Genomic DNA, 23,917 nt, shown 5'->3' with positions numbered 1-23,917 from the left:
CTGTTATCAAAGGACGAAGCAGTCTCAGAGGGTGAAGAACAGAGAACACACTTCATGTTGTTCTCTAAAATTTAACATCTTTTTCTCGCATATTTACAAGATTTGTTATCATCAGCTGTTGAAACAACGTTTTTTGTTGTTGTGTGAAAATGAGCTGCAGCACATCAGGAACCTCTCTCTGTAATTCGATTTTAGACTTGGCTCCGCTCAAACGTCTCCATGTGAACTCTTGACCTTAGTAAGAGAGAGTACAACCCAAAACCTGCAGATCATCGACACTTTTGATCTTACAGAAGAATTATTCCCTTTCAATCAGGGGTTAAAAGGGTGCGTACCCTCCACTTACCCCCACATGACATGTACAGTGCACATTAAGAAAGAGACATTTCTATTGACCAAGAAAATCAAGCCACTCCACTTAACTTCCCTCTTGTTTTTCTCCTGTCAGCCAAATTGGATCAAACCATTTGGGTAAGATTGATTCCGTCTTTTCTGCCTTTATTTCCCCTCAGGGGGCCGTGGAGGAGAAACAGGTCAGGATTCAGCCATCTCCTAAATAAGACATCCAATAAGGCGAGGAAAATGGCGTTTTGAGCTTCAAACCTCTCCTCTGGGACCCAAACTCCTCTCCGGATTGACTAAGTGAATGAGCTGTTCTGCAAACTGTAAATGAGCGCGTGACGACATCCGGCAGCTTCTGCCGCTCTGTTCCGAGCAGCACTTTGTTTTCGATTCACACCTGTGATTTGTGAGGCAGAAAGAGACTGAGCCATTAAAACACCGCTGCTGCCCCAGAGACCTTTAGCAATCTGAAAGATGACTAAACGCCGTGGAATTCGTCTGCCTTCGTAACGCGTTTGAGCTGCTTGACACAGCTTCAGCTTGAGTTTGTGGATCTCACAGTGGACTGCGTTTGCAGGGGTTGGTTTCTCGACGTGGTCCTGAGCACATGCGGTGGTTTCCATTAACAAAAGCACACCGCCGCCTGAAATCCTGCAGATCAACAGCAGGTGATACGGACTTCTGTTCTCCTATCACCAGAGATTTCTCTAGAAGTTTGATCTGATTGAAAATCTTCAGTCTAGAACCTTTTTAATGGAAGTACTTCATGATCTTCGGCCAGATTGTTTAAACACCTGTAAAAGAATTGCTGTTGAAACAATTAAAATGATTATTCCGACATAAATATGACATTTTCCCACTGTCAGATCGCCATTTCACTTCTCGGTGCATGATTAAAGAAATCCAGCAACAGCATCACTGCAGCCCAGTCCGCTGAACTCTTCACCCATACGCTGTCAGCCTCTGTTAATAAAACATCAGAGTGTCGGAGACGCTCATTGTTTCATTCCACAGGCTGGCGACATGATGGAGTCAGTACTGTGCGGGGATCTTCTCCGCCGGGTTGGCACAGACGCCGGCGATCCGTCATTACCAGCCTCAGCCAGAGCAGAGTCACCTCAGCAGCACGCTCCTCCGCCGGCCGCCGGCTAATTAGGAGAAGCACGGAGATGTGAAGACGCTCTCGCGCCATGAAATAACGTCTACAGTGGGAACCGTGCACGCACACCCAACGCAGAGCAGAGACGATGCTTAAATATGCTGTTGGGTCAAAAGTTTGCGGTGAAAGTGAAAATCACTTCGTCTGGAAGAAGCTGGAAATCCAAATGAGATATTTGGGGTGAAGTGCAGCTGCGAGTCGAGGTCAGGAACTACATGAAGGATTCTTAATCTTTGTGTGGCGTCTCACCTGTGAAATCTAGATATTTCTTCACAAAAAACCCAGAGAAAAAGCCGGGAAATGTTGCTGATGCAGTCGGATCGCCCACCGTCGCCCACACCCAACTGTTACCTCTTCCACGCCGAACGCCCAAACGCCACCGGTGCTGCCGGTACCTGGCAGCCGCTTCCTGTTGGCGGCCTGACAGTCCGGCGGCGGCTGGAGGAAGGCGCTCGGGAAGACTTGGTGCCGGGCCAAACTTTGGGAGCCAGATATATACAAATGAAGAAGAGTAGGGCTGACAGCTCATATTTGGTGCTGGGCGGATTTAATTAAATCACACTGCCATCCACATAAGGCTCTTTGTCAGGTCTAAATGTTGTAATTTAATAAAATCCTGGGAGAGTGATATGAGCTGCGAGGAATCGCGCTCCTGGCTTAATAGTATTTAGCACTCAGGGGTAAAAGCAGTGATGTCTTTAGTCAGAGAGCAATTGAGCGTGATTTACACGACAGAAACTTTCATAAATTCATTCAGTAATGACACATAACAAAGAAGAACAGTTTACTGGGGTGTTACTTTCCTTCATGCAGCTTCTTTTTTCTTACTCAGTCTGAATCCCTGAAAGTCTTGGGTAAATGTTGCGGAAGGTTTCGTTTCTGTCCAGCTGGAGACGCAGGTTCAGAAGTAACCGACTGTCACAGTGTTCACGTGAAAACAAAACTCTGGTTGAATTTTTTTTCATATGTTTGACGTGAACCAATGAACCGGCACTTATCCTGCATGATGCAGTACAATGAAAATGCTTTAAATAAATATCTTTGGTTTTGTCCTCTCATTTCTTCAGGCTAATTCCATCCTAAGATATGTAAAACTGTGTTTTCACATCTATCAAAAATGCTCCGTGAAGAGATTTTTGTTCTTTTGTGCCCAGAAGTAACTGTGCCCTTGATAATCCCAGTTCCAGGAGCTTTTCTTCCAGAACCATCTGTGTGTTTGTTCCTCAGCTTTTAGCCCACGATCAGCCGTCTTTATTTTCTTCATCACAGTTACAGTTTCTCTGCTTTTTTCCAGTCTGTCTCACAGTCTGCATGTTTTATCATTTTTAGCTCAATGTAACTTTTTGTTCTGGCCAAACTTTTCTTGCGCTGTCAGTGCAAGTAGATTTGTTTGTTTGTTCATTTTTTTTTTTTTTTTGTAGTGTAGCAGCATTCTGTTTACATACAGTGACATCTAGTGGTCCCGAATGGTTTACACTGCCATATGCTAATAAACTGTACTATATCGCCACGTAAACAGTCCAGAACTAACTAAAAACTGCAAACAGTGCAAATTATATTGTGAGATTTTAAAAACTGGTAGCGCTACTTGCTTCCAAAAGCAACTAAAGGTTTCCCTCTCTTGGGCCTGCCATTTTGTTTTCCCCATAAATCTTCATTAGAAAAGTTTTTTATTTATTTATTTTAACATACATAAAGAAAAAGCAGATCTAAAACCACTGCAGCTTGGGATGAGCCTCTATGCTGTGTGAGTTTTAAAGACAGTTTATACCTTGCTCTTTTCAGTCTTGCATATCGTCCATTTCTTACTCTCCCCCCCCCCCCCCCCCCCCCCCCCCCCGGTTATGCTTCTCGGAGTCTGAGTGTGTGTGTTAGCTTTTCGATTCAGAAAATATCCGCCCCGATCTTTTAAGCCACTGATCTTTTCTTGGCTGTGCTTCTTTATTGCTTTCTTGCGACTAACAACATTTCCACCAGATCTCCGTCATACTGAGGGACAGTTCATTCAGAGATTTTACAAAGATACACGACCAAGTAGCTCTTGAGGTGTTCATACCCAAATTAGTCGTAATTCTTCACTGATACTTTTATTTTGAAAAAACTTGCAGTTAGATTTTTGTTTCAAATAACTTTGGCACATACTTAGATATTTTTTTCTAAATTTAATGTAATTTTCAGACCATCTTACAAAGAAACACTGTAGTCTGAAGCCCACTGGCCCCTGAAGAGAAACTAATAATCCACACTTTTTTGAGAGAATAACATCTTTAAATCATTCAATAGTAATTTTTTTTTTCATTACAGAAGTGGATATTTGTGTTGGGTCTTTTGGAAATTGAAAACTGTATTGGATTCGATGCACAAAGGCTTTTTGAACCTGAGCCCTAAAATAATCCAGATTCCTTCATAATATTTCTAATCTGAATGATTCATAGAGAAAATAATCAATCACTTCGATGAACTGAGAATGAAAACAAGTCTTCTCGCTGACCGGATTGTTTCCCGTCGGCCGGCCTGTTATTCTTGAATCTGATGTCATTTATATCAAACCTCAAACGTATTCGGTCCGGCGCTGTAACTCAGGAGTTTATTTGTGGTAGTCGGGGTTCTTCGCCGCTCTTTGTCCTGCGATCGTGAGTTGTTTCCATTTTAAATCTGAGGGGGCTTTTCCTCCGGCCGACCGCAGCGCCGACCATTTATTTTCTGAACCGGTATTAAAGGCCACCCGCTTTATTGAAAAGTGTCTGTTTCATTTTCACACGGGCCTTCCCGGAGGGGGATCAGATATCTGTCGGATGCAGAGCCAGACAGAGTCCCCCCCCCCCTCCAACGCGGCACAATATCGGGTCGGGATCTTGACCCTCCGCTGCCTGCCGCCCCCTCCTCCACCCTCCTCCTCCTCCTCATTCATCCCCTCAGAGACGAAGGAGCTGACGAGCCCCTTCGATCATTATCTCCAGATCAATTTGACCGGTCCGATCCGCCGCTCCCCGGCGTCCTGCTCGCCATCGAGAGCCCACTTCAGCTCCGAATGCCTCAGATCAAAGGCGAACGGATAAATGCCGCCCGTTCTTTTGTTTTCAGGCCTTCCACACCAGGTGGAACAAAAGGTGTCGGTGTAGCATGAATAATTAATGGCTCGGATAGAAACCAGCTGAAAGGCCTTCCTCCGATGCTCGTGTTGTGTAGCAAAGTCCAAAATATTGGTTTGTTTTTCAAGAGGCCTCTCGGACTGAAACACCATTCAGTGTATGTAAATATCCGCGGCAATTTTCCCCTCCGTCTTTATTCCTCTTCCCAAATCTAATCTAGACTCCCGCCGCTTCAGAAATAAGCCAATTTCAGGCCGAGAAAATTGCGTTATGAGAATGGGAGTGAGTGGATTGATTGAAAGGGCAATAAGGGCCGATCAATGTGCAGATCGGAGCCGGACCTTCAGCGGCGCGGGGTGGAACTCCCCCAGGCGGACTGCGCTTCCATTCGGATGACATTCACTCGTTTAGCTGTGCTTGGCTGCAGCTGCGGCTCTGAACCGGCTCAGCCCGGATGGAAACGAACGTCTTCAGAGTCTCTGAAGGAGAAAGAAGGGAGCGACTCGTCTTTCTGTCTCAGGTTCAAGAAGACCATTGCCTCCAGATTCAGGCTCCATCAGAGGACACTGCAATCAGCCGGAGCTGCTCTGAACAAAGAGCCGCTTCGGCTGATGAGCGTGACGACGGGAAAACCGAGAAAAAGATGAGATTCAGGTTGACCGCAGGAGCACTTCACCCAACATTATCGAGTTTTGGCCCACAAGGAAACGGCAGGTTGGTCAACGTGGCGTTTTATTAGACTGCAAGAGGCAAGACCACGGAGGCAGGCTGGCTTCCGGCTAAATGCCTGATCTGAAGGTCGCTTATATAGCAACTTTACACAGATACTAAAAAGCAATAATAAATGCTATTTCATTAACCAGAAGCTTTTTTTTCCCCAGTATGATTTTCTAATGCAGCCCAACTTTTTTGGTTACATTTCAATGTGAAGCCTGAGCTTTTATTTTGCATTTACCTTGGTAATTATAGAGACCGCGTTGCAGCAAAAGGCAATGGTTCTCAATATTTCCCTTCACAGAGGCCTAATAAACACTGGACACCTCCTACTCGGATCTCACAAGTCCAAAACACAAAAATCCAAACTTAAGAAACACAACATATGTCAACAAGGAACTTTTCTGAAATAAAAAAAAGCAAAAAGAGCAGGTGTTTTAACATGAAATGTGGTGATGTAAATGAAGTGTAAGACCCGCTGCGTATCATTTGTGCAACGCTGTAACCCTGCCACACAGCATCCAGTGGAAAAACAGCCGTTAACGACAATGGAGGACTATTCCTTGTGTCTGCTGCAGCTTTCGGCGTTTTGAACGGAAGCGTTGTTTGTTCATTTGGAGACAGGTGTCAGCTGATCTGGACTAGAAATACTGTTGTGATCAATGAAATGTAACGTAATAATAACCCTTCACGAGATGGAGAGCAAAGTGTGCATGCTAACCCCACCTCAACGCGGTGAGGCGGGGGGCGTCCTGGAGAGACACTTCCAGCCGTCAGAAAGGCCCTTCGCTGCACTTCAGTGCACTCTTGCGGATCACAGGGGCGCATTGTCCAGAGGAAAAGGGCACTTGGGGCAAACGGGGAGGTTTAGGGTCAACTGGCCTGGTGCAGCAGAGGCACTCGGTCCGTATAAATACAGTCTCTAATGGCGGCGAAATGGAGACTACAAAGGAAAGCCAGCAGCTCCGTCATCCTCTGGGATGAACGTTAGAGCCTGGAGACCCCCCCCCCCCCCCCACCCTGCTCCACCCTCCTCCACCGCCGGCCCTGGAGCATAGCAGGCATTCCAGTGTCAGCGGCCCTCGGTCTGAACGGCTCTGAGCAGCCGAGGCTCCACGGGTCACAGGCGTTACTTACCTCCACGCAGGGAAACGTGGCTGTGAAAACAGCGACGGGGAGACTCGTTCGCCCCTCTCTCTATGAAAACACCCTGCGAGGTGTGTGTGTGTGCGTGTGTGTGTGTGTGAATTTGCGCGCTCTCCGGCTTTTGTGCGAGAGTGTGAGTTTGCGTATTTGTGTTTGCAGGAGGTCATGTATACAGAGGAGTTCAGCCAGGTGCCACACACAGGAATAACCCGGACCTCCCACGCGTCCCGGGGTCCCAGTCAACCTGTCATCATACATCTTCCTCACACCTCCTCCTCCTCCTCCTCCTCCTCCTCCTCCCTTAACTCCCATTTCACCCTCATTTGTATACGTTTCTCCATCTCTGATTCCCCCTCCGACCGGCCCGGCGGGGCGGAGGATGGCGAGGAGCCGCGGCGCTCCGGGCTCGCCGTGGCGTTCCCGGCGCGGCGCTGGAGAGAGCGAGCAGGAGGGATGAGGCGCTGCCTCCCTCGGGGAAGAGATAAGCGTTTACTTTTCCATGAGGGGACGGAGGTGGCGGCACAAGCAGCTGGAAACGAGGTGAAAGTGACAGGAAGTGGGAGGAAGACGACAGTAAGTTCTTCACGCTTCTCTTCTCTTTGTATTTAGAGCTTTCATATTCTTGTCCAAGAAGCCTGAAAAATCCCAGTTTTAACTGTTTGGATTAAATAATTGAAGAAATGTCACTTTTTTAAGGTATTCCAGTTCGGTGAGACGCATTTGAAGGACCTGGAGTTCGACGTCAGCAGGTTTCGATGTGCAGATGCCCGAGGCTGGAGGCTGGAAGTCGATCGGCTGGGCGGGTTGTTCAGAAAGTTAAACCCATCCTGAGTTTTTTCACATCGGTGCCGCAAAATCTGACACAAACTTGACCTTCAGTGTTTTCAGTCTCCTTAAACTAAACTGCAGAAATGGTAATAGTGCTTTGGCTGCAATTCTGCCACTTAACTGAACTAACAGCGGGCCGTGCAGGGTCAGAGGAGGAGGAGGAGGAGGGGGAGGAGGAGGAAGAGGAGGAGGAGGAGGAAGAGGAGGAGGAGGAGGAGGAGGAAGAGGAGGAGGAGGAGGAAGAGGAGGAGGAGGAGGAGGAAGAGAAGGAGGAAGAGGACAAGGGGGGGAGGAGGAAGAGGAGCAGGAGGAGGAGGAGGAGGAGGAGGAGCCGTGGTCTCAGCTCAATTTCTTCATTTTATTACATTAAATATAATCTAGTTATTGATATTATTTGAGACATCCATCCAAAAAACAATTAAAAAAACAGAATTATCCTGATGAGGAAAACCAGATTTAGTAAAATTCTAATTTCGTTTCATGTTTTGGGCTTTTATCCTGAATATTTTTGTAATTTTATATGATTTTTTTTTCTTCTGTTTTCATTTCAGAATCATATTGATGGAACGTGAGCCTTCTTTCTTGCAGCACATCTTAATCTTCTGTTCATCTCTCAGTGAAGCCCAGATTAATCTACAACTCCTGAAAAGAAAACCTGAAGCAGTTACAGCATAAACGCACCTTGTGCTAACAAAAAAAAAAAAAAAAAAAAAAGCAATTTGTTTGGCCTTTTAGTCGCAGGACAGAAACATTGAAATGGATTTTTTTCTCTTCTTCATAGAGCGTGATTACAGTTTGTTTACCAGCGGCTAATAGCAGCAGGCCGGGGGGGGGGGGGGGCTGTAATGTCTGTGTCACCGTATAAACACTCGCCGGCGCTTTGACGACGCTGCTTTATTGCAGATTGCATTCATAAACAGGAGAGGTGAAGAAATGTGAACAATCTGCGGCGCCCGCTCCGCCCCCGCGGTAAAACGCTGTGATGTATGGACACTATGTAGGGCCGCCATACTTCCGTGTGTGTGTGTGTGTGTGTGTGTGTGTGTGTGTGTGTGTGTGTGTGAGAGAGAAGCATTAGGATGCTGCGTGTGGTGCCGCAGCCCCACTGACCCTAATTTATAATGACTCCATTGTCTTGGGGAACACAGACGTATATCAGGCGTAAATGAAGTGGGACAGGCACTTTAGCCGGGAGATGAGGTGATTATGGCTCATGGATTAGTCTGCCCGGGCGAGGTGGATCACCAGCCTGGTGTCCACACACACACACACACACGCGAATGGCGGACGCGCGGCGATTCACTGATGAGCCGGCGAGACACACGCGACGACCTCCAGACGCCGTGCGAGGCCTGCGTGAGCCCCGCTCACGGTTAGCACGGCACACACACCACCAGCCGACACACACTGCGGCCGACAGGTCGCCATTGTTTCCCAACCGAGGCGGTTAGAAAAAGGCTTCGCCATCATCTTCATCATCGTCCTCATCCGTCTGCTGAGCGCTCCTCTCTGTTTCCTCTGGAGTTTGTCCCGTACAGTCGTCCATCCCGTTCAGAAATCAATGAAATCGATGTGGAGCTGATATGAGACCGACCCACAGCAGCAAAAAAACTAATTCAGTTGTAGCAAGTCTCTTTAATAACTCTACCAAGAGCCAGAGTGAAGTTATTTAACCTTCACACACACACACACACACACACACACACGGACGATGGGATGTTTGACTCTTTGGAGGGAGCCGGATGTTTTGGATCTAAAGATGTTCTACACTTTGACTCACATATCAGGTTGAAACCTGTTTTGATAAAACAATATGACGAGAACTAACGAACAGCTCTCGCTACGATTTGTTCTCCATCATTTATGCAGAAGAATCGTTCCGCAGATTCTCCTTCTTCAGGAAACCACAGACAGCAGAGCTCAACGCCGCGTCAGCTGGGGAGAAGGAACGCTGGAACTGTTACACCACAAAGGTGAAATATACCAATATATCAGCTTAAAGATGAAAAACTAAACATTTTTCAATGTTGTCGACGAGAAACGTGTTGACACGTAAAACCAGGACGAGTTTTCCAACCTTGCCTTGAATCTCTTGTTTTGATTTGCGTCATGTTTTTTCTTTAAATACCATTTTATTAAAATCTGTTTGACTTTAATTTGACATTTCTTTCACCTTTTCAAACCCTTTGAGTATTTCAGTTTCTTGTTTGACTTTCTTCTTTGCTTTCTACATTTTTTCCTTTGTCAATATTTAGATTTTACTCTTTACATTGCATAATTTCCCTCCTATTTCATGTATCTTTCTTAATTTCTATCAACGTTTCCTTTCTTTACAACTCTTTTAAAATGTCACTCTATTTGTAAACATTTATTTTCGACTTGACAGTTTGGTTTTATTCTCAACATTCTGACTTTGTCCCTAATATTTTCACCTCTTTTCAAAGAAATTAGAGCAATAATCATCATATTTCACTCCTTGACTCATGGTGGTGCACATATGTTCTTGGTTTCCCACATTTAATTCAAACTCAGCTCTCAAACTTTTTTCTATTTTTTCTGATTAGATTACTTAATGTATGTTCTAACCAATAAAAATAATCTGAAATTAAATTTGCAGCACCATGCATTGTCTAAAAGTATCAGAAATAAGTTCCAGGTTTTATTTTACCCATGTCTTATGCTTCTAAAACTTTGTATTTAAGTGATAAAATCATTTTAAGCTTATATATTTCACTTTATTTAAGTCCACATGATGTTAAAAGTGAAAAAGTCAGTGAATGTTAGTGAAAAGATGACATACAGGAGAAGCAAAAGTCAAGACTCAGACTTGCATGCCTCAGTGTAAAAGTTCCTATTGTAGTAGTGTCCTGTATTGGTAAAATAAGGCCATAATAACCTTTGAGTTTAAACTTTAAAGGTTTTCTTTGTTGTAATGTAGAGCACAGGTTCTGAAATTTTCAAATTTTTGCAAAAAAAAAAAAAAAAAAAAAAAAAAAGAAAAAAAATCAATGTATTCTTTCAAATTTTTACCATTATCTTGGTGGGTTGATGGGCCAGATTGGAGTCTGTTGCATATTTGCTTCAGCCCACGGGCCTTATGTTTGACACCCTGTAGAGGCAGATCTTGTCATGATCTCGTACGGGAACCTTCATCATGCGAACGCTGCAAAAAAGTGATCCTCACTAATATTCCTCTTCCCCACTTATGAGTTATATGGCAGCTAATTAAATGAGAAAGACTAACTGTACGCCTCTAATTTTAATCAATATGCGTGTTTTTAATAACCTTGAAATAAGCTCAGTAATACAGCGACGTAGAGTTCCAATCGACACCAGGTTCCTATGACCACGATACTGTCATTACCTGTGAAATCAATAATTCATTAACTTTTGGGAATTGGCTTGCAGAGTTTGGGGGGGACAGGGGGGGGGGGGGGGGGGTGCACGAGGATCACGTCTGATCTGGATGTTAAAAATAAACAGAGGGATGAAGTAATGAAAGGAGACGAGAGGAGCTCCGTTTATTTAAGGCCGCCGGACTCACGCTGATGTTACGTAGAGCGGGACGGGAGGCCTGAGTCAGCTCGGGGCGAACCAGGAGCTCAGAATAGATCCGACTTTCATTCATATCAGGAGTGAGTAAGACAGAGAGAGAGACAGCGGCTCCGCTGATGAAACCTCAACCATTACTGAAGGACTTAGTGACACATTATTAACTGAAGATTTGACATTTAAAAGTGAAATAAAGTGATTTCCAAACAGGTTTCATTTGCTGTGTGTGTGTGTGTGTGTAGTTGTTCCTGTGGTCTCCACTAGGGGGCGTTTTGAGCAGCGCAGACAGGAAATCTGTGGGAAGCCTTCTCTCTCTTTTTTCTCTCTCTCTCTCTCTTCTTATGGTTTTTGGAAAGCCTCTCCAATAAAAAAAATAAGAATAGAAAGAATAAAGCTCTGAACAGACAGTGAAATATGCGACTCTTCCGGGCTGGTTTGGAGCTGAATGGAAACTCCCCCCCCCCCCCCCCCCCCCCCCCCCCCCCCCTCTGGAGCGTCTCCTCCAGCACGGACACTTGAGATCACTTCACTACTTTCAAGGACAATTTCCCCGGTGACAGGGCCGCGCTGGAGCCGGAGGAGGGCTGACACGCCGACCACGCGGGCAGAGCCTCCACGTCGTGCCAAACGCGCAGAGGAGGGCTGCTGACGCGCAGTCCGGCTCCTGCATGGATGAAGCGCGGCTCGCAGATCGGGGGCCCCTCCGGGGCCGCGGGGGCCCCGGGAGGAAGCTCGGGATGCCCCCCTACGGAGGAGGAGGGGATGTTGTTTTTGTAAGCGAAACGCCCGTCATTCAAACAGCGAGCCAATGAGGCCGCGCGCGCCCGTCAAACCGTACACTGCAAGAAATGTCAGCCACAATGAACGAGGCCGGCTCCGCGCGCAATCTGGACGTTGCTCCTGGAATTCCACGATCTCACGAGCTCTGCATGGAAACTGTGTGTTTCTGAGTCAGATTGTCTGATTATGGGTAAATAAAAAAAACAAACAAAAACAAAGAAAAAAATTCTCACAAGTGGAAAAAAAACATGTTGATCTCGTGTTCGAGGTTTTACTGTTGATTTATAGAAATGAAACGAGTCCCACTGGGCTTAATGGTGTTTTGGGCCAGTGATTCCCAACCTGGGGGGCCCGACCCCCATGGGGGCTGCTGAAACCCCTAAGAGGGCCATAAAGCCCTCCTGAGTCAGCATTTAATTCATTTAAATTGACTCACTTTCTGGTGAAATACTGTCGAACTGAAGTTTCTCTCCACCCGACAGGAACTCTTGAAAGAATAATGTGGATATTGATCTTCTGGATCACAGAACACGGATCATAGTGCACGTGAAATGGCAGCACATTTAATGATAATCAGGTTGTTAATGAAGTGGCAGCAACAGACGGTGTGTAAACTTCTATTCTGTGTTTCATATGTTAACATATTCTGGTCCACATTTTTTTTTGTATATATTTTTCTTTTACTGTGTTCAAGATTTTTTTTTTTTTTTTTAATCTTTTAAAGTTGCTGAAGTGTAGAGTGCCAAACTGAATTTCATTATTTCTATAAGTAAAACCTTTCAGCTTCAGCTTCTCTCCCGTGTGGAGATATTACAAGAATTTCCTCCTGGGCTGAACAAAGTGCTTCTTTTCTATTGTATTCTGTTCTAAATCTGGATCTGGAGCTTCTGTTTTAAGACTGAACACTTCTTCCAGTGTTCCAGGCTGGCAGAGAGAGAGAGGGAGAGAGAGAGAGAGAGAGGGTGGAGGAGGGGGAGGAGGAGGAGGAGGAGGAGGAGGAGGGGGGTGGGGGGTTTGGTCCGGGAGAGCATGGCAGCAGGCTCCAGAGCGCGGCTGACTGGCTCGTCGTCCCCCTTCTGATCCCAGGTCCGGTGCGCTCTCGGTGTCGGTGCGTCAGGGGACGGTGCGGACCGTGCGCTCTTTTCACTGTTGTTGTTGTTGAATTTCTTTTTTTTAATTATTATTATTGTCATTGCGCGGTGTGTCTCGCTGCCACGCGTTGTCGCCCGGACAGGACAGGACAGGACAGGACCGGAGGTTTCCCGGGGCAGCTGCGGGTTTTTACTGGAGACGCAGCTGCGCTTTCCGCGTTTTCGCTCCATATTATTATTTTTTTCCTTTCAAATTATTGTTATTTCCCCACAAGGAGCCTTTATCTCCAGGTTTTCTCTCTATTCCCCCCTCTCTGCGCACGCAGCTCCTCTTTGGGAAACCCAAGGCGAGTTGGAGAAACTGTGGTCCGCGGAGCGGAGTGGATCCGGAGGCAGGAGGACTGGTCGCGGCTGGAGCGCACAGCCGCCGCGCGCTTCGCTCGTCTTTCCAACATCTCCAGCGCGTTCTGACGAGCTGAAGACATGATCTGATCACGGATTTGCTGTGTCGCAGAGAAAGAGAAGGACGTCCAGCCTTTCATTTACCGCACAGAGCAGAAGGATCTGCGGAGGAGTTAAAAACAAAGTGGACTGACAGCATTTAAGGCTGAACCGAAACTGGACTTTAATCCGTCTTTTTATTATTTTGTGATCTGCACGGGACTTCCAGAGCAAACATGCCGCAGGTGGAACTGCTGCTCCTCCTCATCCTCCTCATTGGGATGTGTGTGTACGGACAGGACCCGGCCTCCAAGGTGGTGTCGGACCGCTACGCCGTCTTCTGGAACCGGACCAACCCAAAGTAAGTGAAACATGAATGGAATCGGTGCGTTAATAAGAGCCGCGGGCTCGGATCCGGCAGCCCGGGGTGCGTGTTTGACGGGATGTTGTGGCGTGAGCTCCAGCGCGGATAGGAAACACTGCATCCCCCTGTCCTCTGATCAGCACCGTGCGCCACGCAAAAAAACACCAGGCTGGGTGAATGAAGCCTCTCTGGCTTCATGTCTGCTGACGGATCTCATCACTGTGATCAAAGCGGGCACGTTCAGCGTGTGACAGGAGGACGGATCTCCTCACCATTACGCAGCATTACACCCCGGCTCAGCTGTGGGAGTGTGTGAAGGTGCTGCGGTCCTGCCGCCGGTCGGTCAGTCTGTTCCTGCTTCATGCCGAGAAGCTCTGGACTTGGTGTGGAGAGAGTCTGAGAGAGTGCTCAGTGCAGAAGTTTGGATGTGTGTAAACTTCCTCCTCTGCGTGTCACTCTCCGTGCAGGGTGTGATGGTGGGTGTGTTTGTTTGTCTGGCTGGAATACTTTCTCCTCTGTGCTGCATTAGCAGAACTCACAGAAGAAAAACAGAAACAGCATCTGCTCAAGGACGTGGAACTGGTTTGTTGGTCTTAACAGTCAAAACACACAGAGGTTGGTGTGCGTGTGTGTGTGACCCCTGAGGCAACCCGAGGCCGTGACTGAGTCAGGCTGATGGGACGCCAGCGACGGGTGGAGCCGCTCACAGGTTGTTCCTTCTCCCGGCTCCTCTCTCTCCTCTCAACCAGTTCCCAAGTCTCTCTGCCATCACCCCCCCCCCCTCCCTTTCCCCCCATCTCCTCCTCAGAAGCCCACGCTGGGGCAGACAATGAGGGGGGGTCCACACGGGGCATTTCAGCGGCGGCCAAGGCGCAGCGTGGCGCCGGGTCTGGTGAGAGATCCGCACATGCTGGGGTCACACACCGGCCTGTGAGCGGGCACGTCGCGGGTTAAGCAGCGCAGAGGGGACCGTTGTCAGGGTCAGCACCGGGGCAGCACCGCCGGCGGGGGCCCCCGCTCTCCACGGCCCCCCGCCTGGGCTTTGTCTGGCCAGAAAGGAGGCTCGATAAATGAGTAACTCTAAATGACTGTCTCCTTTTTCTCATTCATGACTTTAATCTAAACCTGAGCAGATCTTTTTTTTTGGGGGGGGCGCGGGGCTCTTACAGCCTCGGGGCCCCCCTCCCCCCCTGACCCGGAGCAGAACCTCACTGTGTTCCATGTGATCCTGCGGATGGCGGATCCCCCACTGTTTAATGTAACCATAGTCAGCGCTGGAGCCCTGGGAAACCTGCTGTGGTACAGTCCCAACTTCCAGATGAGCCCCCCCCTTCCCCTCTTCACCCCTCCTCTCCTCCTCCTCAGCCTGCTCCCTCTGCATATTTGACCAAAGTGGGGGAAAAATGGCATCCGGAGCAGCAGTCCATACTCACCCATTCATGAAATCCCCGACAGGAGCCCTGGAATTGAAATGGGAAGTGAGTCGTGAAAAATGAAAATGCATTGACATTTCCACTGTATTCCCTCCCTCCTGCATTGTTTTGAAGGCACGGGGGGCTGAAAGTAGCCTCTTCTCTGTAATTTAGATAAACGCGCACCCCTGTTTTAGCGATGCCTGAACGTCTTGGAGGGTGATCCGGACCGGGAGCGGGCTGGAGGAGGGATTTACAGCCGTGGAGGACGGCTCAGCCCCGCCTGGAGTCTGAGAAGCCGTGGCGGCGGCGGCGGCGGCGGCGGCGAGGAGCTGCGCTTCTTAAGCTACTTAATGAAATTAAAAGAAACTCCGGTGTCAGGGAGCCGTCGTCTGGAGGAGAAACACCCTCGGCTGAGAGAGAGAGAGCTGATATAATGATCCTCCTCCGTTCAGTCTGAGCTCAAATCCTCAGAAAAAAAGAACTGAAATCACTTCAGGTGATTGTCCCGTTCCCGGATTCATCAGCCGGGTGTGTTTTGCTCAGTGTGGAGGCTGCAGCAGCGTCTCTCTCGCTGTGCTCTGGAAAGTCTGCAGGATTCCAAAAACATCAGCGTAATCGGTGGCGTTTCGCGGCCCGCAGCAGTCAGCGCTGCTCTTACAGGAATTACAATTGATTTCTTTGAAGCTGAGGGTCAGGGGAAGCTCCGCGTTGCCTGGAGATGACAAATTACACCTCGTTTGTCCAAAAAAACCTCAAAATCAACTTCTTTTTATTCACTTTTATCGTCCGGCTCTTTATGTTGGCAGGAGAAGACTTTATCCCCAAGTTCCTAATGATCTGAAATCACACCTAGAAACTCAAACACATGTAACGTGTGTTTGCCAAAACACAAAGGTTTGTGTTTGTGCAGCTGCAGTTATTAATGACATTAAAGCTGATGGAATTAGGTGCGAGTGAAGAAGTCAAGACGTCAGAGGAAACCGGAGTTTTCCGAGCACCGAAAGGAGGAGAAGTACGTCCAGTAACGTTTCCAAATGTGAAGAGACGCTATCCGGACAGCGCGTGTGTGGTCCAAGCAGTGCTTCGCCCCTTTAGCTTTACTGTATTTGTTATTTACGTTTGATTTTATCCTTCAGCTTTCAGTTGAATTGCATTGGAATGAATTGTTCGACAAGTGACATGAATTAATCATGGCGATAAAAGTGGATTGAGGTTTTTTTGCAGAAAAGTGTGGCGTTTAGATGGCAAGATTTTGAAAATGATGTCTGTTTACATGGAAACACTGAAATGATTGTTTTCATGTTGGTTGTTTTTGAGAACAAACAAGTTCCACCTTGGGAGTCGTTTCCAAAAAGTTGTGCTTTTATTTCCTCCCAATTTTGCGTTTTCACCTGAAAACGTTGTCGTGCAAACATGACGATGTATTTAAGAAGCATAGTTTCAGCTGTACTGCTGCTCCGCCCTGTTAGCAGCACAGATCGGCTCACCAGCTGCTCCACACGGTCACCGTTTATTCGCAATTTCTCCTTAAAGATGCAAAGTTTCAGGTCTGATTTCGCCCCAGTGGGCAGACTGACTGGAGCTCGTAACCCCTTGATGAGGTCGATCTTATTAGCTGAAGTTATTAAAGCAGTAATGAATAAAAGTGAAGTTCCTGTAATGCGATCCATAAAAAAAAAAAAAAAAAAAAAGATTAACAGGCGAAGTTACGGCGTTGGGAGCTTGTGTGAAATGGGCCCTGTTAGGGATGAAAACGGCCCCAATCAAAGGGTAGCGTTTTGTGGTGGAAAAAAGCTCATGTTAGAAAAATGAGCCACAGATGTTCCCTGTCAGCCCGGCCGGCTGCGTCAGTAACCCAATGATGGAAGAAAGTGCAAGAGTCGGGTATTTACTGCTGCTCTGACAAGGAGCTATTAGCGAATTCCCTGCTCACCGGCTATTTAGCTGCTTCATTAAAGCCCACCCGGGCCCAGATGGTCCGCACGCAGGCCCAAGGTGTTTATTTGTTGCTGATAGGTGGGATCAGCGGAGAATCAGGGCCGAGTTCCGTCCCTAATCTCCCGAGCTGTTTGTGTCTCGGACGCCATGGAAACCGATACCCCTCGCCATCAAAGAGCCTCATTGGGTGGGACTAACGACCTGACAGCTGGGCAGAGAGGGATTCCAGCGTGTGAGGGGAGCACTGTCACCCCGGGGGTTTCCTCAAATCCCCGATAATGCCCGTCTAAAGCCCGCCGCGGCAGATGCAACATATTTCTGCAGAAGATCATCAAAGAGCCTTTTCAGAGGCCTGTTTTTCACATGTTCACCTAGACGCCGTTTAAAAGGAGGACGTTTCAAAATGTACACGTGGAACTCTTCATGTTTTCAAAGTCCGTCCACAGAAACACTGAGAATGATGCAGTTTTCTTGTTTGGGCACTAGTAGGAGCTGTTTTTGTCATGACCGTGAGCGGAGAACACGCTATAGCCACTGACGGTGGCGAGAACACGGGCATTCTTACAGACCAGGGGTCTTCAACCCGCGACTCCAGAGCCACATGTGGCCCTTCAGTCTCTCTGTAGCGGCTCCATGAAGCTTTAACAACACGAACCGAGAATAAACATTTGAGTACGTTTACAAAAGATTCGTCACCTATGGTTCGAACGGGATTTTAAAAAATGGTGCAAATAAAATTTGGAAAAATAGCTGAAGCCACGAAAAATGGGGGAAAACTTTGTAGAATGGCTTAAAAAACATAAATGTTCCGAATTTCTTAAAGAAGAAAATGCATGTCACGATACATAAAAAGAGGTAAAATGGTTTAAACTCGGGATGTCCCGATCCGATCACGTGATCGGAAACCGGCCCCGATCACGTGATTACGGACTCGATCAGGATCGGAAGTTTCCTCCCGATTTGGACTCGGTTGGATACAGATGTTTATTTTTTCTTTAATTTCCTTTTTAACCCATTGAAGCCGGGACGCATTTACGGTCGTGGCGTTGTTGCACAATTCTATCATTAAACCCGGAAGCTCTGTTGCACAGCTCTACCATTGACGCCGGAGTCTTTTTTTCTTCTTTTTTGCGCTGATCAGCTGTTTCTTGGGCAATGAAATGCATCAAACTGGCGCATATGCATAACTGGTCCTGTTTCCGGGTCCAGATTGTGTTGCTGCACTGCCTCCTAACATTGTATTGAACGTTTCTGGCCACTGCTGCACACTGAAGCGGTAATGCGTGCCCGGCTTTAATGGGTTAAATGAGATGTATTTAGGTTTTCCGTGCTACAAAAAGATGTAATTACAGAGAGACGGCAATATGTGGAACATATTCCTGTGTTGTTTTTGAATTGAGGGTAAGAAAATAAAAAAGGAGACCTTTTCATAAGTTTTTTAGTTTTTTTTTTTAATTTATATTTAGATAATGTACACATTTTACTATATTAGAAAAGAATCGGATCGGGACTCGGAATCGGCAGATACTCAAAATGATAGGACTCGGACTCAGTGGCAAAAAAACCTGATTGGGACATCACTAGTTAAAACCGATAAAATTGGCTCAAAAATGCTTGAAAAGAGGAACAAAACTGTTAAAATCAGGTATAAAAACAGGTCAAAATATAAAAAAATAATCACAATCATGAGCTGCTCTTAAAACCTCAAAAAATTCATCATATTTTTGTATGTGCATCAAAAGTATTATGAAACTTCATGAGCTGCATCGGCCTCATTTTAAAGGTTAAATGTGCTTTTCGGCTCCAGATCTTGATTTGAGTGGAAAGCTATTAAAAATCACTCCTTTTTTGTCATAAAAGTTGCCGACCCGTGGCATAGACAAAGATAGATTGCTGCTGAGTTGGACTCTCAACTCTAAAACTACCAAGTCCCAGAAGAACCATCAGCCATCGCTCGGCAGTACGAGCGTTCTCAGAAAGTGCCGTTTTCACCCGTCTACACAGCGTTTTTGAAGGGTTCGCTTGACTCCGCTGCTCCCTCTGATGCTGCTCGGCCTCAGGAACCCCGGCGCGCTCGTCTCCTCGCGGCGCTGTGACCTCCGCCGTTTGCCTTCCTCACACTGCTTCTCTTTTTAATCTCCACTTAAAGAAACAATGCTCCATTTTTTGCCCCGGTGGCGAGCCGATGTTGTGATAGTTTCCCAGCGGCATTGTGAGTTGCCCCATTTGCATTGTTCCCAGTGTTTACCCTCGCTTTCCCCTCTCGGCCTTTTCCCGGCTCCCCGCCGCTCGGTTCCGCTTGGATTAGAAACGGACGAGGAGGAAAAAAAAAAAAAAAAAAAGAAAAAGAAAAAGAAAAAGGCAGCCCCATCCAAATATTGACCGGGTCTCAGCGCCGCAGCGCCTTCTCCCATCCCGGACCAGGAGCCGCCTGAAAGGCCACTATTGTTCCAGTCGGACTCAGCGGTCCATGGCCGGCTTTTCGCCGCGCTCTGAGACGAGGAGGAGGTGGAGGAGAATGTGCATATGTTATCAGAGGCTGGGGGGGGGGGGCTGGAACAGGCGGGACGGCACAGTTGCGGGTGTGAGAGAAACTTCCTCTGGATGAGGGCGGCCGGGGGGAGGCGGGGGCGGCGTCCGAGTCGCAGGGTGGGGCCGGCCGGGACCGGAGGAAGGTGTCAATCTGCGGAGGCATCAAAGGGAGCGCGCTGGATGTGATTTCCTGCGGCGGGGGCCAATAAAAGTGAGCAGGAGAGGCATCTTATCTGAGGTTTACCTTCCATTTTATTACAGAGTGCGGCAGCATTAAGCTCCTCGCGGCGCTCCGCTCGCCCGGCCGCTGGAATGAAAGCGCGTCCCGCCTCAGATAGGAAATCTCCCTCATTCACCCTCTCATCATGTCTGCCTCCGTACAGGACGGATGAACCTTCGGGTCAATTAGGCTGCGTGACTTTCATAAACTCAGCTTTTTTGGTGGTTGTGGTTCGTCAAGCTCTGGCAGCCCCCCCTCCGCCCTCCCCTCATGCTCAGACTAATAAGGCGAAGGCCCCGGGCTGACTGACAGAAGCCGGAGATGTGAGGCTGCTAATAAGTACGGAGGATGAAGTGTCTCCGGTTGTGACACAGCAGAGTCGATACAGTGGCTCCTTCTTGTTTGTGTTTTCATCAACGTTTCAGACCGCAGATTCTCGTCTTCCTGATTAAAATAAGCAGAAAAAGCCGGCAGTGCTGCTGGAATATGGCGAGTAGATTTCTGAGAGGAGTCTTCTTACAAGAATTTCACAAAAAAAAAAAAAAAAAGAAAAGAAAAAGAAAAAGGAATCCAAGCGAGCTTCAGAGTGAAAATACCTCTCACAGCGGCGCTCGGTTTCATCAGTCCTGACTCCTCTTCCAGATCGTCTCTCTCTCTCAGGAAGGTTTCTGATTCCAGAAACGTCAAACCAACGTGAAAACAGCTGATCCGTCTGAGTCTGACTCAAGAGATCACAAGAAGAGAGTGCAAGATGATGAGTAAATTCACTTCTCGGTTCTAGAATCATAGAGAAGCATTCATGACGCAAGATCAGCGGTGTCAAACATAAGGTGTGTGGGACTAAACTGGCTCACAAGAGGCTCCAATTTGGCAAAACCGCCAGTAAAATTGTGAAAATTCCAAAGAAAACATGGATTTTTTTTTTTTAACAATATTTCTGAACTGTAGCAGACACAACACCAAGACCTGAGCTGGAATGTCAATGATGCTAGCATGAAAGCTAGCAAGCTAGCATCAGCCTCAACGCCATGCTGTCAGGTGGAGTTTGTAAAAATACCCATAATGCAGCAGCTATGGGTGACATTTTTTGAACATTTCATGTTATTTTCTAACATAATGTTTCATTAAAATTAGTTTTATGTTGACATTTTTGTCATTTTTTGGAGTAATTTTGGAGAAATAGAGACATTTTTATCAAGTATGCTCATAGAAATGGTTTAAAGTTTAAATATAAAGGTTAATATGGCCCCAGGACTAAAATCTGTTCGACACCCTGATCGAGAATCATTAAAAAACTTCATTACATCAAGAATATTGTAGAAAAAAAAAAGGTCACGACTGCTTTTTACTGTTTAATATAAAAGCAGTTGTGTGTGGATCTTGTGGAACACTGCGGAGATCTCTGCACACACACCAGGTCGCTTTCAGTGGATTCTGCAACACAAAGGCAACAGAGCCGAGGAACAAATAAAGAGAGTTTGAGAATGCGGGTTGCCAGACTTCTGTCAGATTCACATGAAAGTGGTCTCGTTTCAACAAGTTTCAAATATGTAGACACAGCACACGAAAGTGTGTCACTGGAGCTGAGGAAACTAAGAAAACAACAAAAGATTTTGGATTAATTGAGAATTTTCAAGAAATGAGATTTAAACAGGATTATGTGTGTCGATTGAATAAAGACCAAAAATCAATAAACTGCTGATTCAGCATGTTCATAGTGCAAGATGGTTTATTTGTGGTGTACTAAAAATACACAGCTTTGAAAACTGTTTGACACTTGTACTAAATTTAATCATACAGTCCGGGGTTGTCAAATATAAGGCCCGTGGGCCAAAACCAGACCGGGAGAAACTCATATCTGGCCCGCCAAACCACCTGGCAAATGGTACAAAATTCAGAGAAAACATACAGTTTTCAACAGATTTTCTTCAGAGTAGTAAACACAACACAACACTGAGACCTGAGATATTATATCAGCGACGCTGCCAGGAAATATAGCTAACTAGCATTAGCCTCAAAGCCATGCTGTCGGCAGGAGTTAAGAAAAACATGCAGAAGTTTATTTTTTCACACATTTCAGTGTATTTTTCAACAGATGGATTCAATAAAATTGGCTTTATGTTGAGATGTTTGTCATTTTTAGTCGTAAATGTTTAGTTTTTGTGTGAATATAGATATTTTCATGCAAAGAAAAGCTTTAAAGGTTAAATTTAATAGTTTTAATGGCGCTATTTTACCGGTCCAGCCCACTCCAGATGCAACTGGGCTGAATTTATGTGTGTTTAACACCCTAATCCAGATTCTATGTCTGGATTTGAATCTTTAATTTTTCATCTTCACATCATAACGTCAAGACATTCTTCATATTTAAAAAGCTTTTACACGATTTCAGTAGAAACTGGATGTCTCGTCTTTGTCGAACTTGTCTCCCCCCCCCCCCCCCCCCCCCCCTCACTCTCCAGTAGTATTTCTGACCTGAGAGGGTTTGAGCCAGGATGATAAGATCCGCCGTGTCGGGATTCACTGGCTTCTCCTGTTTGATATGCGAGACTCTTCAGGCCTAATCTCACACCGTCTCACTCCGCTGCTCAGAGCTTCACTTTTTCTGCCGTTTTAATCTTGGCGGGGCTTTGTGTGTGTGTGTGTGTGTGTGTGTGTGTGTGTGTGTGTCTGTGTGTGTGTGTCTGTGTGTGTGTGTGTGTGTCTGTGTGTCTGTGTGTGTTGTTTAAATGTGAGTGGTGAAATGGCATCCCCTGTGTCTTTGTAGGCACCGGTGAGGGTATTAGCAAAGAGGCTCTAAGGGGCTTAAGAGGTCAGCCTTCCTTTTGTGTGAAGACACAAAACACTTCCTGTGGGACCCTTCACCCCGCTCTGAAAGCCAGGCCCTGCCTGACCATTCACATTAATCAGCCTTAGCTCCTAATGACTGCAGTAAAGCTTCTGAAAAGTGCTTCCAAAAAGGTCCTAAAGAGCCACTAAGCTGCTAACAGAGCGGGCACGGCCGCCGCCACCGCCACCGCCGCCGCCGCTCCTGTCAAAGACGGCGTGCTCAGACGTGGCCTTCACAGTTCTACAAACAGAGAAAATATCCAGAAAAAATAGGTGGAAAGGTTATTTTGCTTGTAGCAAGTCAAAATAGCTCAAACGAGCGAAAAATCGCATCGCAGGACATTGAAAGTCAAAAAGTTTGACTGTCAGTGTAGAACGGGATGAAATTTCTCTTCTGCCCTCCTACAGTGTAAACATGGATCACCCAAAATAAAAAATAGACTGAATTTATTACTCAAAATAGAATTAAAAAGAGATCTCCAATCCATTATACCCCTGAATGTGCAAGACGGATTCATTCGAAAAAGCTTTTCTCCTAAAATAAAGGATTTTTGTGTGTGAAAAAGCTACCAAGCAGTTTTCCTTCTCTGCAGTTCGTCTCTGAGGCTCTGTTTTTACTCTCGTGTGCCATAGAGGAACGAAGCATCAGAAATCTGGACTATTTGTATTGGAAAGTTGGTGGAATATTATATTTCTCTGATTTTCTTGGAGTTGGAACCCAGAACCTGTCAGGACGGCTGCTAACGCTTCAGCGCTAAAGCTAAAAAGACTTTTGAAAACCAGCTAAGACTTTCTTCATCTTCAGCCACTTTATCTTACTTTTGTCTCACTTCTTTGGTATTTTTCTTTTTTTCAATCATTTGTAATAAAAAATTTGGACCTAAAATGAAAGTGTGTCACTGTTAGCATAGCCGTTAGCATAGCTTGTGCATTGATACAGTCTTTTGGATTTATTTTGAGACATTTGTCAAGAGAAAATCAGACAGGTGGAATATTTGTGTTGGAAGTGTGCTGGAATCTTCTATTTCCTGCTCATTTTCCGAGTTGACGGAACAGTGCCGGTGTTTTTTTTGTGGAGGTAGAAGCCGCTTTAAAGCGACGTGAGGCTGCAGAAGGAATCAGACTCTTCCCTTCATTCGATCCGCGTTGCTTCGTTTCGGACTAGAGTTCTGACTTTCCTCCCGAGCGTCCCGGGCCGGGGCGGCCCGCCCCGCCGCCGTCTCCCCGGGTTAGAGACAAATGGAGGTAATGAGAAAATTGGCACATCTGTAGGATCCAATCACACACCATTACGGCTGAGATGTAAATTGGCTGGAAACTGTGATAAAAAGCAAATGTGATCACTTTGACGGCAGGGGCCAAAACCTCCGACTGAAATGTCTCTGGAAGCATATCTGGGTCAGCGCGGCGTTCTGGAGAGGGGCCTAAATCAAAAAACACACCAAAAAAAAGAGAAAGAGCACATTTCCTGATT

The 23,917-nt window shown here is 46.6% G+C and overlaps 1 protein-coding gene across 1 annotated transcript in view; it reads left to right on the top strand.

Moving 5' to 3' along the window:
• Window positions 1-12,671: 12,671 nt before the first annotated feature.
• Window positions 12,672-23,917, top strand: part of LOC115382829 (ephrin-A5-like) — a 90,796-nt gene continuing 79,550 nt past the window's right edge. Inside the window, exon 1 of the mRNA XM_030084749.1 lies at window positions 12,672-13,506. Coding sequence (XP_029940609.1) covers window positions 13,382-13,506 — 125 coding nt within the window. The 5' untranslated portion in view covers window positions 12,672-13,381. The remainder of the gene's footprint in view (window positions 13,507-23,917) is intronic.

This window comes from Salarias fasciatus (assembly GCF_902148845.1).
Source record: "Salarias fasciatus chromosome 7 unlocalized genomic scaffold, fSalaFa1.1 super_scaffold_4, whole genome shotgun sequence".
NCBI classification, from domain to species: domain Eukaryota; kingdom Metazoa; phylum Chordata; class Actinopteri; order Blenniiformes; family Blenniidae; genus Salarias; species Salarias fasciatus.
The sequence above is the reverse complement of the archived record's forward strand: the minus strand, read 5'-3'. Positions and strand labels throughout refer to the sequence as shown.